This window comes from Octopus sinensis, unplaced genomic scaffold (assembly GCF_006345805.1).
Source record: "Octopus sinensis unplaced genomic scaffold, ASM634580v1 Contig10850, whole genome shotgun sequence".
NCBI lineage: Eukaryota > Metazoa > Mollusca > Cephalopoda > Octopoda > Octopodidae > Octopus > Octopus sinensis.
The window spans coordinates 170,641-187,883 of NW_021832227.1; the positions used below are offsets into that span (position 1 = coordinate 170,641).

At 36.2% G+C, this 17,243-nt stretch overlaps 1 protein-coding gene across 1 annotated transcript; it reads right to left on the reverse strand.

The window, feature by feature from the left end:
- Positions 1–4,055: 4,055 nt before the first annotated feature.
- On the reverse strand, positions 4,056–5,080 carry LOC115228641 (ferrochelatase-like). The gene is made up of 3 exons (XM_029799186.1): positions 4,892–5,080; positions 4,411–4,509; positions 4,056–4,232 (listed from the first exon to the last, which is right to left on the reverse strand). The coding sequence occupies exons 1-3, from the start codon at positions 5,078–5,080 to the stop codon at positions 4,056–4,058; spliced, it is 465 nt and encodes a 154-aa protein (XP_029655046.1).
- Between the last annotated feature and the right edge of the window lie 12,163 nt (positions 5,081–17,243).

The window sequence follows — 17,243 nt, forward strand, 5'->3', positions numbered from 1 at the left end:
TTGTGTGGTTAGTCCTGTCGATGGAGTCAGGAAGATGACAATAAACCTCCACTCATTGTCAGCTACCATCAGCGAGGTCGAATCCAGTTGGATTCAGAGCCGTCAAGAAACTGATGATTCCAAACAAGACTGATAAAGCTAGAACGATCACCCAAAAGCAAGAAAATGTAGCACATTTGAACGTGGAAATTTCCTGATTCAAAGTTTGTCTTGAGGAACTAAATGTCCAAATTGAGAAGGTGAAAGCTATTCCAAGAGACTCCTAGGAACCAACTCCTAGGAGATTATATCCCTGGGAAATGGCCTAACCTATACAAGATAGTAACTAAATGCGTCAACTTGAAACTATCGGACTTTGTGGATTTATTTGGTCTAATTTCCGACAACCAACTTGGGACGAGAAGGCGATGCCAGGGTGCTAAAGAACAGGCCCTGATTAATCAATAAGGAATATCCGAACAATCTCTACTTGGTATGGATTGATGTCAAGAAGGCATTCGATTCTGTCGATCATGCCTTTTTATTCCATGTGTTAGAGTGTTCAGGGGTCCCTTCGTGGATAACGGCCTTTGTGAAGAGTATTGTTGAAAGATGGAATGTAAACCTCCAAATTGACCAACGAAAAATTGGCTGTGTAGAACTTGGTTGTGGGATCCTACAAGGCTACTCGTTATCCCCACAAATGTTCGTTATGGTCATGGATTCCCTCTGTCGAATATTAAATGAGAAATTTCCAAAATTTGAAGAGAATAGAATAGTGTTTATTGAGCGAAAAGAAAAAGAAAAACAAGGAAGAAATCATCAACGGGGAGATAAAGACAAGGCACCGAAGTGTCTCTTTCCATGCGTATCCCCAATTTGTAGTCATAGTTGACAACGATTCTCCAAGACCATCCGGATCGTGGGCACAGAGGATTCTTGTGAGTCTTTTAACCTTCCGTCAAGTTGTACTCCGTAAGCCAATTTCATAACTAAACGTCTTGTCTTTTCCAACTGTTCGATCAGGTAGTCACTCTCCTCCGTACCGTACCAGCCCTCGTAGCCATATGTGAGGACTGGCTGCACACACGTTTTGTATACTTAGATGTACGTTTCCGGATCCAGATGGAACCTGGTTAAGCTTTTGAGGATCCTCACACTCCTCTTTCTCTGATTTGCTATATGATCTGCGTACGAGCCACGACAGTTGATGGTTGCTCCCAGGTAATAAAGATTTTGATTAACCAAAGTAACCCTAATATGGAGATTTACTCGACGAATCATTTGTTCTTTGTGGACGATCTTAAACTACTTGCATATAAAGAGAATAAGATTGTAGAAATAATGAAAACAGTCCGGAAGTTTTTTGAAACTGCCGGGTTGTAGATGAATCCTCAAAAATCTGCGTCCAACCTGGACAATCTTTCCTTCTGTAAACCTATAGAAGGGGTGGAAGGATATCGTTATTTGGCGGTGTTAGACGTCAAAGGGAGTGTGTCCTCAAAGAAAGTTATGGGGTCAATCCTACTGAAAGTTAAGGAAAGAATAATCAATCTTTGCAAAACAAAACTCTGCAAACTTGTTTCATGCCATAAACGAATATGCACTATCGCTATTTATATTGGCTTGATCGACATTGAGCCTTCCAAGTTCGAAAATTGACCTGCAAATCAGGGGCTTACTCGTCTCCCTCGAAATACACTTAAAGCCGGCAAACAAAGAGCGGCTGTATTTATGCAGGAAAAACGTTGGAAGAGGATTAACGTCGATTGTTTTTAAATGTGAATTGATGCTATTCCAGTTCTTGGGTGGCCTTGAGAGGATGTCTTCAGTTTGCGTGAGGACGTCGGGGATTCTGCGATCAATTAAAACAAATAAATTGCACTTATCAACGATCGCAGGATTTCTAGCCTCCAAATATGGTATTGAGAGAAGAGAAAGCATATGTGTGGAGTCTATAAAAATCGCCCAGAAGAATTGGTTAATCAAGAGGATCGAATGTAAAGCTCTGCATTCCATATTATTCAAATGTCTAAATCAGTGATTCTCAACCGTGGTGCACGTGCACCAATTTTGGTACATGGAAAAAAATTGGTGCAGGGAAAAAAATTGATACATGGTATTATTTTTATTTTTTAAATATTTTTTGTTATTAGTAATTAGTTCATTACGATGGTTAACCATTATCATTTGATATCAATAAATACTCGTGTTAATCACATGACTGGTGGTAATTCTCGTACTCCTCGGATTTATAGTAAAGATTATTTGAAATAAGGATTTATCCTTTCCAGTGGAGACAAATCTAAGCCTTCTTGCATAATCTGCAAAAATTCTTTGGCTAATAGTTCGATGAAATTGTCAAGATTAACACACCATTTGAGGACTAAACATTCAAATCTAGTCGGATCTTCGTCTGAATATTTTCAAATATAAAAAACAAGATTGATGAGCCTACTACCTTTCAAAAGTTAATCAATCATCATGCTCTTGCACGAAAAAGTATTTCCTATAACCTATTTCATAGATGGGTTACTTGCATTCTACACAATTGCCCATATCGTTGCTAAAAATAATGCTACCCATGTTTCGAGTGAATCGTTAATAATATCTTCTTTCGCAGTTGTTTTACAAGATATGTTGGGACATTATCCATCTGAAATTTTACAAGTAGTGTGACCATTTTGATGTTCCTATAATTTACCTTTGAGTAATGATACGATTCGTCGCCGAATTGACGAAATGGCTGAAAGCGTCGAAGATTCCTTAAAGCTATACTTAGAAAAACTGTTTTTTCCATACAGATTGACGAATGTCTGGTATGTGATAATAAATCTATATTAATGGCCTATGTTAGGTAGGTATTTTAAATAATATTTTGTTTAGATTTTTTGACGAATAAGTAGTTTTTGTGAAGAGGTTTTGTTTATTAGACCTTTGATAACAGATTCTACCGAAGAGTCAATTTTTAACGTATTTTGAAGAAAAACAAATTTCATTTTCCAATCTAATCATGTGTGCTACAGATTGGGCAATGGTCATGGTTGGGAAGTACAAAGGATTTGTCTTGAAAATAAAAATGTTTGAATTTAATTCATATTCATTGCGAATTATACCGGCATCATCTGGTTTCAAAAAAATTTCTGCTTTTTTAAACGACAAAATTAAAAACGAAATTACTCTTATCGAAGTTGGAATCACTTCCCAAGACCGCCTGAAGCAGGTTGAGAAATCCTATAAATACAATTTATTGGCAGGGGATTTGTCCATTCTTTATGCCGTTCAAGTTAAAATAATTCCACTGGTTTTGACTTGGGATGGGCTTGTTTCCAAGTTTTTTAAGAAATACATTAAAAAATTTGGTATCGAAGACGCAACTCAGTATTATATACAGTCAGTTATATTGAAGAAAACACTGAAGAGTATAATTGTTGACTACAGGCATTGGATCAGAATCACTGATGAGGAGAAAAATTCAGCCAGTAGCTTTTTAATTGAAGCAAGTCATTCGCATGAAGATAATATGGAGAATGAGGGAAAAAGAGTCGTAACTAACCTGGAGACAGAGGATTAAGGAGTGGTGTTGGTTTAAGGTTAAGGTTTTTTGATAAAAAAATTTTTTAAATTAAAATAAGTTAGGAATAAACAAAAAGGAATCTCCGAGGGTTAAAGCACGCGTCCTCCTGCGGTAAGTACCGCATGCGTGTTGCCACGTAGAATAGCGATGGATATCCTCTGCAATGGCAACAAAACCTCGCGTGGCTCTTTCGTCCTATCGGCCAATTTCCTCCCGATGTCTCTGATAAAGGCCGAGGTTAGTAATCAACTTAATTATCAAATTATTAACATATTTAAGGGTTAGTAATTATTACAGAAAAAAGTTCGTGTTTTTATACAACGGCTGCTTCTACAGTTAGGACATCTCATTTTCAATTGATTCGATACTTCTCCTCGTTGGATAATGTGTTCTCCAGTTAGCCTGGCTAATCCCTAAAACTAATATAAGTGAAAAAACATAAAGAAAGTCAGGATCAAGATTAGGCACTGGAAGCCTGGCGAATTTTTTTATCCCGATCTTAAAATTCATTAAAATTATCCAAAACAACTTTTGTGGCTAAACTTCTATAAAGAATGTCCAATTCATATAAAGTCTCGCTGCAATCGGCAGCAAACACAATTGGAGCTAAAATGATATTCTGATAGCCATTCTTAGCCAAACCAGTAAGCATTTTATTAACACTGGGTACCATCCACTGTATAGGACCAACCTAAATGTTAAAACATAATCAAAAACTACCCGTGATTGCCAAGAAACACAATACGGCAAGTCTAAATTTAGTTTTTTCATGACTTGATAACTCGTTGCAAAGACTTCCCTTACATAGGGATCACCTTTGTCAAGAACCTTATCATTGGTAAAAAATAATTCACTTTAAGAGGTATAGAATGAGCAGTGAATAAAATAACGGGTGGTTTATCATCATAACTTTCAAAATCCCTTATCAAATCTCTCAATTTGTCGACCAAAAACTGCAAAATAACAAAATGTTTAAAAGTACATTTATAAAAAAATCTTGAGTAGGCCATCTATCAATTATACTCCACATTATTAATGATTTTTTCTTTAAAGCAATTTGAGCCAAATAATTCAAGGAACTCCCCGTAGTGATACAGCTGTACTGTGGAAATAGGGAAAGGGCCACTGCTCGCTTAATCCCATCTTTTTCCATAGCCTCATACGCTTCATCAATCATCGGTGGTGAGTACCTAAATCCAACATAGACTTTAAATGGCCCTAAGTAAATTAATAAAAACTTAGACCGAGTGAAGGATAATTTGTATTTAAGTATTTTGTAATCATTTTTGCTTGTTCTTCGCTTATTTTTCTTATAGGACTGCCTCCGCCAATTGCCTTATAGTATTCAACCACTGTGGATTTTCTTCTGATTGCAAGTAATCTTCCAGTGACGCTATTAGACGGTATAAATATTAAAGACTGCCTGCTGAATGGAAGTTGAACAACATCTGGATCAGTAAATATATTGGTCAGATAGTCGCTAATTCCTTCTAACGTCTCACATCCTCCCATGTTAAGCAACATTATGCCGGTTTTATAACTCGAACTTGAAATATATTTTATTGGTATTACTTTTGATATTTCATTTTTTCATTGTGTTTGTGTTTAGAAAAAAACAAATTAAAAGCTCTTCTCAGAGAAACCATAAAATTTGTTAGACTAAACAATATAAAAACGTTTTAGAAACAATTTATAATTAATTTTTTGTGGCTAAACTTATATAAAGAATGTAAAATAACGGGCGGAAACTTTTACGCTCAATTACCAATCTATGCAACCGTTTTATCTCCGGTTCGCTTCCTGATTTTGCTCGTGGTATCTTCTTTTCTGCAAACCTCACTGCCCTCGGGAAGAAGACAACGGCGTAAGACCTATTGCTGTAGGAAATGTTTTCCGGAGGAATCTGTCTCGAACAATATAAATTAGCCTACATTTAGTCTGTGGCTATTCGGAAAACAGTGGAGAGTATGCGTACAGAACATACGTTTGGAATGATCCCGTCGGAAGAATGACAAAGTCTCAGTTTACTAATGGAAGAACGGAGGAAGCTTTGCCGAGTGTTGCTATCGGTCTTGAGAGCGTTATAAAACCACATTATTATTTACGGAAATAACATGTTATTTATTGCAATATAAAATATATTGATTCCTATTTTATAGATTAGGGATAACGTTAAATAGAAACCTAAACTTTTTCAGTACCCTATCTAAAACCCTAATGTTACCTTAACATTGAAGAAATGAAAATTATTACTCAAAGGATCCATGAGGCCAATCGTTACGGACACAATTCATTGGAAACTTTATAATAAAAAGAAATTTTGATAGTCAAATATAAAAATCATTCTTTTTTTGTTGAAAAAAATAATTATTAAATGGAAATCAGGATTTGCCAGTGGCCGCACCGCGGATAGCAAGCGAGTTATCTCACAAGATTGGTATCGATATCCTCTGGTAGCTGGTTTTCCGGAGGTCATTGGTCTTTTTTCCAATGAGCTTCTTAATAGACGAAAGAATCATCTTCCCCTCGGGCCCAATCATGCCCCTCGTCTCCACGGCGATTGGGACGAAGTGGTACGAGTCAGGAGCGATGCGTACTTCCTCGTTTGTTTTCCTCGACCCGGCAAGACGCGAAGCTAGGACACGACGCAGACTGAGTAACGGTCCCCAGAGAAAAGGTGTCAGCACAGGTTGCATCCTATACGAGAAACTTCCCTTTGCTGAATGGGAAGATCGTCATTCCGTCTGGACGATTGCCGTCTCCGCGATCAAGACCAGTGGCCTCCAGAACCGAAAGGAAGCATTAGGGTCCTGGAAAAAATTAAAATCATTTAAAATCATTCTTAATCTTGAAAAAATCAAGTTAATCTGACATTGACTAGTTGACATTGATTGGTCGCGGCTTGCACTGCGCCTTCAACATATTATCATGTCAAAGAATTGGCGATAATTTTTTTTAATTTGAACATTTGCGGAAGGACAGTAAACGTTATTTTAAAGAGTTGCAAGTCAATTTTGGAACAATTCAAGTCAAAAAGTTAAAGTTCCCGCAACAGGACTTCATTCGGAAAATGCAAAAACTCCAAAAATACAGTATCTGTGATTTTATACTTAAATATGCCTGGAAATCATAAATTAAAGCCTTTATTGACCACAAAATTAGTAAATCTGAGCATACTTCAAGAAATATTATCAAGGACGGATATTTACGATCCGATTGAAATCGAATTATATCAATCAATACAAAAGAAAAAGTCTATTTTTAATTGGGTTACTTGAATACTTTTGATAGAGGTATGATTCTAAAACAGAACATTGAGTTAATTTTTAGTTCATATTTAAAACAGGAAAATGAATAAAAAATACTGATTAAACTTTCTTTCCAAAAAAGATATTTTTGAGATTTTGGTTGAAAATTTAAGGACCAAAAAACAGATTTTGGTTAAAATATAAAGGTTAAATCAAATTCAAGGTCACAATATTTTTCAAAGTTGATTAACTGTTCAATCGTTAATAATAGAAAACAAATCATTCCAGAAATCGTTCAAAAGTTAAATCTTCTCATCTGCATCTTAATATCGTTTGATTTATTTTTTTTCAACAATACATGTTAATTTATGGACAGTTAGAAAAGGGAGAAAGATTTTTGAAGACTACGCAGTTTAGGGGGCCCTCCCAGCCTTACGGATTGCGAATCGCTAATAATTGTTTTAAAAGAATCAATTTTTTTATCAAAGAAAAAAAGATAGTAGAAAACCGCAGGCACAATTTTATTTTAATTCGCACATTAATGTTCAAGCCTTGTTTTGAAATTTACTTAATTCGAGTAAAAACAAACATTGTAATAGTTTAGTATTCGACTCTCATTGACTGTCGTGTTAGAAGCTCCGATCCGGTTTGACGAGTTACTAGAAATCTCATCACATACGGATTCAAAATATGAATAGATTTCTGATAGGATATATCATGAACTTCCTAGTATTTATCAGCCGAACAAAATAAAAAGGAAACTTAAGAGACATGAGAAACTTATTAATGTCTCAATTTGGAATTAATCAGAATAATTACTTGTTCTCTCTCATACTCCTGAAAAATTGTCAAATTAGTTTTGTCCAGTTAGTCTAAGGCAGGGTTCCCCAAACTTGTCCTTTCGCGATATCCCTAAAAATGTTAACTTTATCCTCGGCACGCCTAAATAATATTTTAAATAAATATTTGTTAAAAAACTAAAAAGAACTCTTTTTAAAAAATTAGAGAGAATATCATTATTCATTTTTTGTCAAGAAAATATTTTTCAATTCACTTTTAATTTTTTTTTTTTGCTAATTCACTTTTAATTGATCATAAAGTTCATAAATAAATTCCATAAATTTTAATTCAAAAACTTTAATTAAATAATAAAATAATTTTTCGAAAAAGTAAACAATTGAAATCCTCTCAGATATGATAGCCTAAGTAAAAAAATTTTGAAAATCTTCAGAATTAGTCCTGAAAATTATTATGATTTATTTTTTAATTTAAAATATAAATTAAATTTTTTATAAATAAATATTTAAAATTAACATTCTCAGTCTTGGTTGTGTGTAGAAATGGACTACATGCATGCTTCTAAAGATGTTGACCCTTCAATGGCAGCACGTGCTGTATGGGTTATGAAGGTCCCCAAATCTCTCTCTCGACTGTGGCGGGAAACCAAAACATCTGATGATATTGTCGGAAAAATGACAATAAATAAAACAATGTAACTATATACGATGATCCCAAGGAATCAAGAAAAAACATCAAAAGTTGGATTTATTTCAAGTCTTCCACTCAAAAGACAAGCCACTCCTCTAAATAAACAAAAAAATTATAAAATTAATATAATCAAAGTCGAGGACCAACAAACCCAACTCATAATCTCCCAACAACCAAAGCCCGCCAATGAAACAGCTATTTTGGGGGACGAAATCTTATCGATTGAAGGACACGTGATTCAACGTGGTGATTTTATGGCGGACATTGCCACAGCTTCCTTAGATTTGTCAAAGTTAGTCCCAACTCGATATTTAGGTACACTACACATTTTAAGCCACAAAAACAGAGCATTCAACTGGAGGGAATTGTGCGAGATAAAAAAATTATTCCACGGGAAGATGTAAGTTTTGGGGTTAATTTTTGAATAGAAAAATTCTCAGAATATGAGAGGAAGAAAGGACATGAAAGTGCGGCAGGAAAAGAGTGTGGTCTTGGAAAAGGTCTTTGCTGCCTTTGAAAGTCACCAATACTACACGACCTATTACTTGTCTAATGTGACGGACCAGCCAATGGGGTATTTGAAAGAGATTTTACAGGAATGTTGTATTTTTAATACTCGCCCTCCACATAAATCAATGTGGGAGTTGAAGCCTGAGTTTAGACATTATGGTAGTAAAACTGATGAGTAATTTTTAAATATTTTGTTGTTTTTTTATAGTTGGTAGTATATTTTATAAACTATTCGGATGTTAGAATTTGTTTTTAGAGAGCTCGGGGTATTGCCCAAATTGTGTCTATATTTTGTAGGATGTAAAAAATGATAGTTTAATTAGTATTTTGTAGTTGTGATTTCTGAATAATTTTTATTAAAAATGCATTGTTTGGTAAAATTGAAGTGAATATTTTGTTAAAACCAATTCAACATTCGTTTTTTAATTTAAAAAATATATCTTTCACTTTCGATGGGGTGTCACTCAGGTGAATAGAAATCAAGTTTTTGGCATCACATAAATAATCGTATTGTTGGTGAATTGAGAATCCTTTGACGCCTATCTTCATTATTCCAGCCAACTCACCACAAATTCCTAATAATGTCATTAAACGAATTTTAACCGGTTATAGCGACATCTTCAAGATGAATTAATTTTTTGTTTTGACAAACATTTACAATAGCAGTAACCGCATCTTTAGACAAGACATAACATGTCCCAGAACAATATGGAGGATAATAATTTAAAGGATACTCTTCATATGAAATGTCCCTTATAATTTGATTTCTGATAATATAAACCATTTTGAGTTTTCTCTAATAGGAGTAGCCTCTTGATACAAATGGCACATTGTAAATCGACTATTTATCTTGTGGAAATCAGGACCTAAAAGAAATATTTTCCGTCTTAATTCCTCGATATTAAAAACAATGTCATCGTTAACTTTTACAAAATATTCAAAATTTGGAAAATCACGTATTGCCCATCTAATAAATGACGCTTAAAATGAACTTTAATGTTTCCATTATTTTTATGGACAAATTAAAGTAAGATTCGACAAAGTCTGCAAAAATCAGATCATTGTGCACGTCTGATTCTTTTCTCAATGACATATTAATCGGTTTTTCATTTGTACCCATAAAAAATAGCATTTTTGCGTTTGATCGTTTCATTATCTCTTTATTTTTCCATGATTCTCTTATTGCTTGCCTTCTTGCTACATTTTTGGGATCTTTTACAAAACGTTAGCTTTGCTAAATTACCAGATATAATAACGACGAGAATTGATGTATTATTTTTGTTTCTCATATTTTCCAAATCTTTATAGCTAATTCTTTTAGTTTCGTATTTTCTACAATCTAAGCCAGAAACTTCATTTTTCAACAATAGATACGTGGAAATGATTAACTACATTTTCAACAAATAAATACAGTTCCAATTATTATAATCCGCTGATATTTTCTCATTCGAATCATTAAATCGTTTATTAGCGGTTAAACCAAATTTATTAGCCGGAAATTTTTTGCGGTTCATTAAATATTATGTTGTGTTTTTTTATAGTTGGCGGTATATTATAAACTATTTGAATATTATAATTTGTTTTTAAAAGAGCTGGGGTTATTGCCCAAATTGTGTCAATATTTCATAGGATGTAAAAAAATAAAGTCGTGCTATTTTATTTAGTATTTTGTAGTTGTGATTTCTGAATAAATTTTATTACAAATGTATTGTTCGGCTCCTCGTCTCCATAACTGCTCTGACAAACATGATCATCCAGGCACAAATCCCCGAGTACGCTCGGGACCTCCTATTTTCTGCAAACATCACCGCATTGAGGAAGAAGGAAGGCGGGATCCGCCCTATTGCTGTTGGTACATTTTTTCGCCGTCTTGCTTCCAAAGTAGTCTGTAGACAAGTTACCAAGTCTTTGGGTCAGGAACTACGCCCGTTTCAGTTGGGCGTCGGTGTCCGCGGCGGCTGTGAAGCTGCTGTCCATGCTGCAAGAAAGTTTATTTCCGCCTCGACCGAAAGGCCGGATAACGCCTCTGTACTCGTGAAGCTAGACTTGACAAATGCCTTCAACAGTCTTTGTCGGGACTGTATTCTCGAAACTTGCTACCGCCGTGCTCCCTCAATTGCCCGCTTGGTATCTATGGCTTACTCCAAGCCAAGCCTTCTTATTGCCGATGACCAAATCCTACATTCCAGCAACGATGTTCAACAGGGCGACCCACTTGGCCCGTTGCTTTTTGCCCTGACGATCGATCCTGTGTTCGGAACATCTCATCTCGTTTCAATGTATGGTACCTGGACGACGCTACTATCGGAGGTCCGGTAGCTTCTGTCCTTAAAGATTTGGAAAATCTGATCCCCTCCCTTAATTCTCTTGGCCTATCCATCAATCCGCTCAAATCCGAAATTGCCAATATTGGCTTTGCCCCAGAAGATTTTACCTCTGTATTTAATACGTTCTCGAATGTCCTTCCAAATATCCGCAGGACCTTGATCGAAAATTTGAAAATCTTAGGGTCCCCTATATCTAATCTGGGTGTTGAATCATCCCTATATGCTAAAACATCCTCGCTGGTGGCAATTTCTAACAAACTAGCAAAAATCGATTCCCATTCCGGCCTGTTTTTCCTTTGCAATTGTTTTGCAATTCCAAAGCTTCTATTTATCCTCAGAAGTGCCCCATGTTTCTTTAACCTGAGGGCTCTCGAATCATTTGATTTTTCGCTTAAATCCAGCTTGGAGTCCATTTGCAATATTACCCTCGATGAGATCGGTTGGCAACAGGCCACACTTCCTATAAGCCATGGCGGTATTGGTATCCCATCATCTGTCGACCTTTCTATCCCGGCGTACTTATCTTCAGTTAATGCGACCAACGATCTGGTCCAGGAGATTCTCCAATCCGTAACCGAATCATCTATGGACACAGAGTCGGTCGCCGCAGAAAGTTGCTGGCAAGGGATGTCTCTGGAAATCCCGGAGAATACACACGCTCAAGGCCAATGGGACCGGATCCTCTGCGACCACAAGATAAACAGCCTCAAGCCGAAACTCAATCAACATCGCTTGGCTTGCTTATTGGCCGCCTCGCAACCATATTCTGGTGCATGGCTCACAGCAATCCCTATGGCGTCAATCGGCACCTTAATGGACAACGACTGTGTAAGGATTTCCGTCTCTCTCCGCCTCGGACTTCTCATTTGCAGAACACACCAGTGCCGCTGCGGTTTAAGAGTGGACTCATTTGGCCATCATCCCCTCTCTTGCTCACGTAGTGCCGGACGTTTCCCACGACACGCCGCCATCAACGACACCGTGAGCCGTGCCCTAACGACGGCGGGGTTTCCTAATGAGCTCGAACCAGTCGGGCTCGACAGAGGCGACGGTAAGCGCCCGGATGGCATGTCAATCTTCCCGTTTGAAAAGGGGAAATGCCTTATCTGGGACGCCACCTGCTCCGACACTTTCTCCGCCAAGAATCTAACTGTCTCCGCTGCGGAACCGGGCTCAGTTGCAAAGCAGGCGGAACTAACAAAACAGAAGAAGTACCGGGTCCTGACAAAGAATCACCAATTCACTGCAGTCGCGGTGGAAACCTCTGGAGTCATCGGCCCGCAGACGCTATCGTTTCTCCGCCGCCTTGGATCTAAGCTCGTGGTTGCCACAAAAGATCCCAACGAGTCGATCAGACTCTTTCAAAGGATCTCATTGGCCATCATGCGCGGGAATTGCCAGTCGATCCGCTGCGCATTTTAACTCTTTTCCGTTGAACTGGTCAAAGCTAAAAAAATTGCATATGGAAAAAAAAAATTTTAAATTAATATATAATAGAATTAAATCATAATTAATAAAAAAATGTATTGTTTGGTAAAATTGAAGTGAATAATATTTTGTTACAATCAATTTAGCATTCGTTTTTTAATTTAAAATATATATCTTTCACGTTCGACGGGGTGTTACTCAGGTGAATAGAAATCAAGTTTTTGGCATCACATAAATAATCGTATCGTTGATGGATTGAGAATCCTTCAACGTGTAGTTTCATCACTCCTGCCTTCTCACCACAAATTCCTAAAAATATTATTAACCGAACCTCAACCAGTCACAGCCACATCTTCAAGATGAATTAATTTTTCATTTTGACACACATTTACAATCGCTGTTACCGCATCTTTAGACAAGACATAACATGTTCCCGAACAAAATGGAGGATAATAATTTAAAGGATACTCTTCATATGAAATGTCCCTTATAATTTGACTTCTGATAATATAAACCATTTTGAGTTCTCTCTAAAAGGAACATTGTTTGAGAGCAAATGACACATCGTAAATCGACTATTTTTCTTATGAGAATCAGGACCTAAGAGAGATATTTTTGAACTTAATTCCCCAATATTAAAAATAATATCATCATCAACTTTTACAAAATATTCAAAATTTGGAAAGTCACGTATTGCCCACCTAATAAATGACGCCTAAAATAAACTTTAATGCTTCCATCGTTTTTATAGACAAATTAAAGTAGGATTCAACAAAATCTGCAAAAACTAGATCATTGTGCTCATCTGATTCTTTTCTCAAAGAAATAGTAATTGGTTTTTCATTTGTACCTATAAAAAATAGCATTTTTGCGTTTGAGCGTTCCATTATCTCTCTATTTCCCCAAGATTCTCTTATTGCTTGCCTTCTTGCTACATTTTTTGGATCTTTTATAAAAAGTTAGCTTTGTCAGATTACCGGATATAGTGACCACAAGAATTGATGTTTTATTTTTGTTTCTCATATTTTCAAAATCTTTATAGCTAATTTTTTTAGTTTCGTATTTTCTACTATCTAAGCCAGAAACTTCCGTTTTCAACAATAGATACGTGGAAATGATTAACTACATTTTCAGTAAATAAATACCGTTCCAATTATTATAATCCACTGATATTTTATCTTTCGAATCATTAAATCGTTTATTAGCGGTTAGAACATATTTATTAACCAAAAATTTTTTGCGGTTCACAAAAATCGCGAAATCGCGTATATATTATTAAATACTAGTTTTTTAAAAATTTTAGTAGCGATTCTAAAAGTAGACTGTTATTTTTCCAATGAATCAATAAAATCTATTCTATGTTTCTCTACTGACTAAATGTAGTCCTTTTTTTAAGAGTCATTAAGTCGATTTATTACTAACAAAGAGTCGATTTATTAAGAGTTGATTTATTAGTCGATTTATTAAGAGAGTTTTCTTGGCTCCTGGAACGTCTGTCGATTGCTGTGATCCGAGGGAACGGCTTCGCCATTCGCGAGGCTGGTCGGGTGTCTCGTGAGGCCTTTAATTAACTTAGCTATCTTTAATTTCTTTCTTGCTTTCATAACAAAGCTACATTGACTAACAAAATATGAAAAAGTTAACTCGAGTTTATAAAGAGCCTGGAGGTCAGCTCAACGACGTATCGAGTGGCAGTTTCCGCGGAGCACCGCGACCGAGATTGGCTGGAAGAGCCAGCTCGTCTCCCTCCGGTCGTTGGTCTTCCTGGCAGTCATTCTGGCAATGTCGGTAAGAAGGCGAGTCGCAGACCTGCCGACGATTCCGGATGTTTCGAAGGCGAGGGGGACAAACTCGTAATAGTCCGAAATACTTCCATACTTCGTCCAAAATGCAGTCCTTATTTGAAAAATTAACAAAAAACAAAATATAAATGCAACAATTAAAAAATAGAATGTCTATAAAAATAAATTCACTCGCCAATAGTCACCACTTGCCCTCAGTGAATTTTAAAAAGTCTAATGTTACATCAATGTATTCCTAGACTAATTTAAAAAGAGAAACCCTTTTTTAAATACTTGAAAGATTCTTCCAAAAACGTGAACACTTCTTTAAAGAAAGAAAAGGTGAAATTGGCAGATTGACATAATAAAAGAGAGTCAACCCATACATTTCCAACACATCAACAAAACCAAACATCTCTAAAGACAACATTTCAGTCAAAATTTGATGCCGAACTTTTCTTTGATCTCCATTCAAAATACTACGCCTGACTGGTATTCAATAAAAAAAGCGTAAAAACAAACCGAGGTGAAAATTCCCAGCAGAAATCATCTCCGACTCCCATTTCCGAACCAAAGAAGAGGAATTGAGTGAATACTGAGAGACAACTCGGTAGTAACCAGTTTTTTGAGAAGGACTGAGATCTTTGAACATATTCATTGCTGACTTGAAACAAGTCTGAACTCAAAATGGCTAAAAATACATCTGGTTTGTATGAAAGCAAATCCTGGGAAAATATTTTTACAGAATTGGGAAAATCGTTTGGAATTTTGTGCTCTTTTTGGAGATTTCTGATGATTTTTTTGCAGTTTTTCTCAATGATTTGTTTGGGTCTGAACAAGACTGGTTTACTTTTGATTAAAATGTGATTTTGAGTTAAATTATTAAAATAACTATTCGTATATTGCTATAAATATTCATTATTTTTGGACCAATTTTGCTGAATCGACAAGTTGGCAGGTCTGAGTAAAAGATACAAAATCTGGCGGAGATGATATTTTAGGGACTAAAAATTAAAAAATAAATTGACATTTAATTTCTCCAAACATTTTTCGAAGGCAATATTGGTAATATTTATCATATATATGTTTTTCAGCTGTATCGAGTTTCCATCTTTTACCTGATCTAAATATGAATGTTGAAAAATTAGAAATCCCGGTTAATCTTAATTAAAGTTAATTTCAAAATGAGCAAACTACAATAACATGAATCATCTTCCAAATTTTAAATTATTTTTTAAACAATTAAATTAAAATATAATTAAATAATTAAAACTCACAGAAATTATATTCCAATTACATTTCCTGCTATTACTAAGTAATTAGTAAATTTCTTTTTTTTACAATTTTTAACAAGTTCGAGTGTTAATTAAGTGAATTTATGATGTTAATTCTTTAATTGAGAGGACGCGCCAATAGATAGGCAGTTTTCGCGCAATATCGCAAGCGAAATGCGCTGAAAAAGCCAGCTAGACTCACTTCTCTTGTGACTTTTCTTCGAGATCATCAAACCGATTTCTAAAAGGAACCCCAGGGCTTTCGGGCCGATTATCCCACTCGTCTCGAAAGCCAGGGGGACGAAAAGGCAGGTGTTCTCCAATGAGGCGTACTTTGCGATTTTTTTCGTTTCGGCATGTGCGGAAGCTGAGCCAGGGCGGGACGCGGAGTCGATGAGAGATGACGAGGAAAACGAGTCGACACAGGTCACGTCCCAAACGAGAGCGAGTCCCCCCTTGAACGGGAATAGCGGGGACCCATCGGGACGTTTTCCGTCACCACGGTCTAACCCAACCGGCTCCAGGACCAAAGGAAATCCTGCGGCGTTGAGCGCGCGCTTAACAATATCGTTTAAGGTGGCATGTCTGGGTATACGGCCGGCACTGAGGCGACAAGAGAGGGGGTGTAGCCCTCTCCTGTCAATGGCTTTAGGCAGATATCTTCGAGTGTATAAGAACAATGTATCTCATCCCAGTTCTTTTGAACTGAGGGGACGTCCGGGATTTCAAGCCCACGAGAAATCCACATGTTGACACCTGCCGCATATTCCGACAACTCGGGCTGTTCAGAGAAGGGGTAGAGAACAGAGTTGACAAAACTAGCGGAAGCAGACAACGAGGAAAGGTAACATGGGAAGAATAAATCTCCACAAGAACGAATGCCGATGCCCCCGTAACGAATAGGTAAATTAACCCGTCGCATGTCTGAAGGTTTGAATTTGATATTTACGAGGAGCTCAAGAGTTTTGGAGACCATGTTGTCGAGACGGTAAATTTCTTAGATTTAATAAAGAAAAAATCTAATAATTATTTAAATTAAACGTATTTATTCGTTTAATTAAATTCTATTCTAAAATAAAAATTTTTTATTTCATCATCATATTACACGTGCATTTAATCCACCAATGAACGGTTCTACTATTTTTTCGCGTTTGTCAAAAGATGTATTTCCTCAAAGTTATCAACTCTCATTAAAAATTGACACTGAAAAAGATGTTTTTACAGGCAATGTCACGATCGCAGTGACGGTAAATATTTAAATATAAACAATTTTGACAGATTATTGCTTTAGACACTCCACAAATAATGCTCCACTCAAATTGCCTTGATATTCAACAAGTTTTAGTAAATCAAGGTAATTAGAAAAATCCAATTTCAGATAATGAAATTGACGTTTCGGTCAAATTTTCTGTTAATGAAGAATCTCAGATACTTACAATAAATTGCCCACAACTAGTAAAATATATTCAATATAATAGAAAATTGGACGTGCTCAAATCAAAATTAAATACAACGGGCAAGTAAATAAGCAATTATTTGGGTTGTACCGAACTACGTACAAGTACGAAGGAAGAACAATTCGAGGTGTGGCTACCGATTTTGAGGCAAGTTGAGGATTGACAGTTCATTAG

Coding starts and splice junctions, on each gene's coding strand:
- LOC115228641 (XM_029799186.1), bottom strand. CDS start 5,080: ATGTTGCTTAACATGGGAGGATGTGAGACGTTAGAAGGAATTAGCGAC. Junction 4,510..4,891: donor CAGTGGTTGAATACTATAAG/GCAATTGGCGGA, acceptor GTTATTTTGCAG/TTTTTGGTCGACAAATTGAG. Junction 4,233..4,410: donor CTCATTCTATACCTCTTAAA/GTGAATTATTTT, acceptor GGTCCTATACAG/TGGATGGTACCCAGTGTTAA.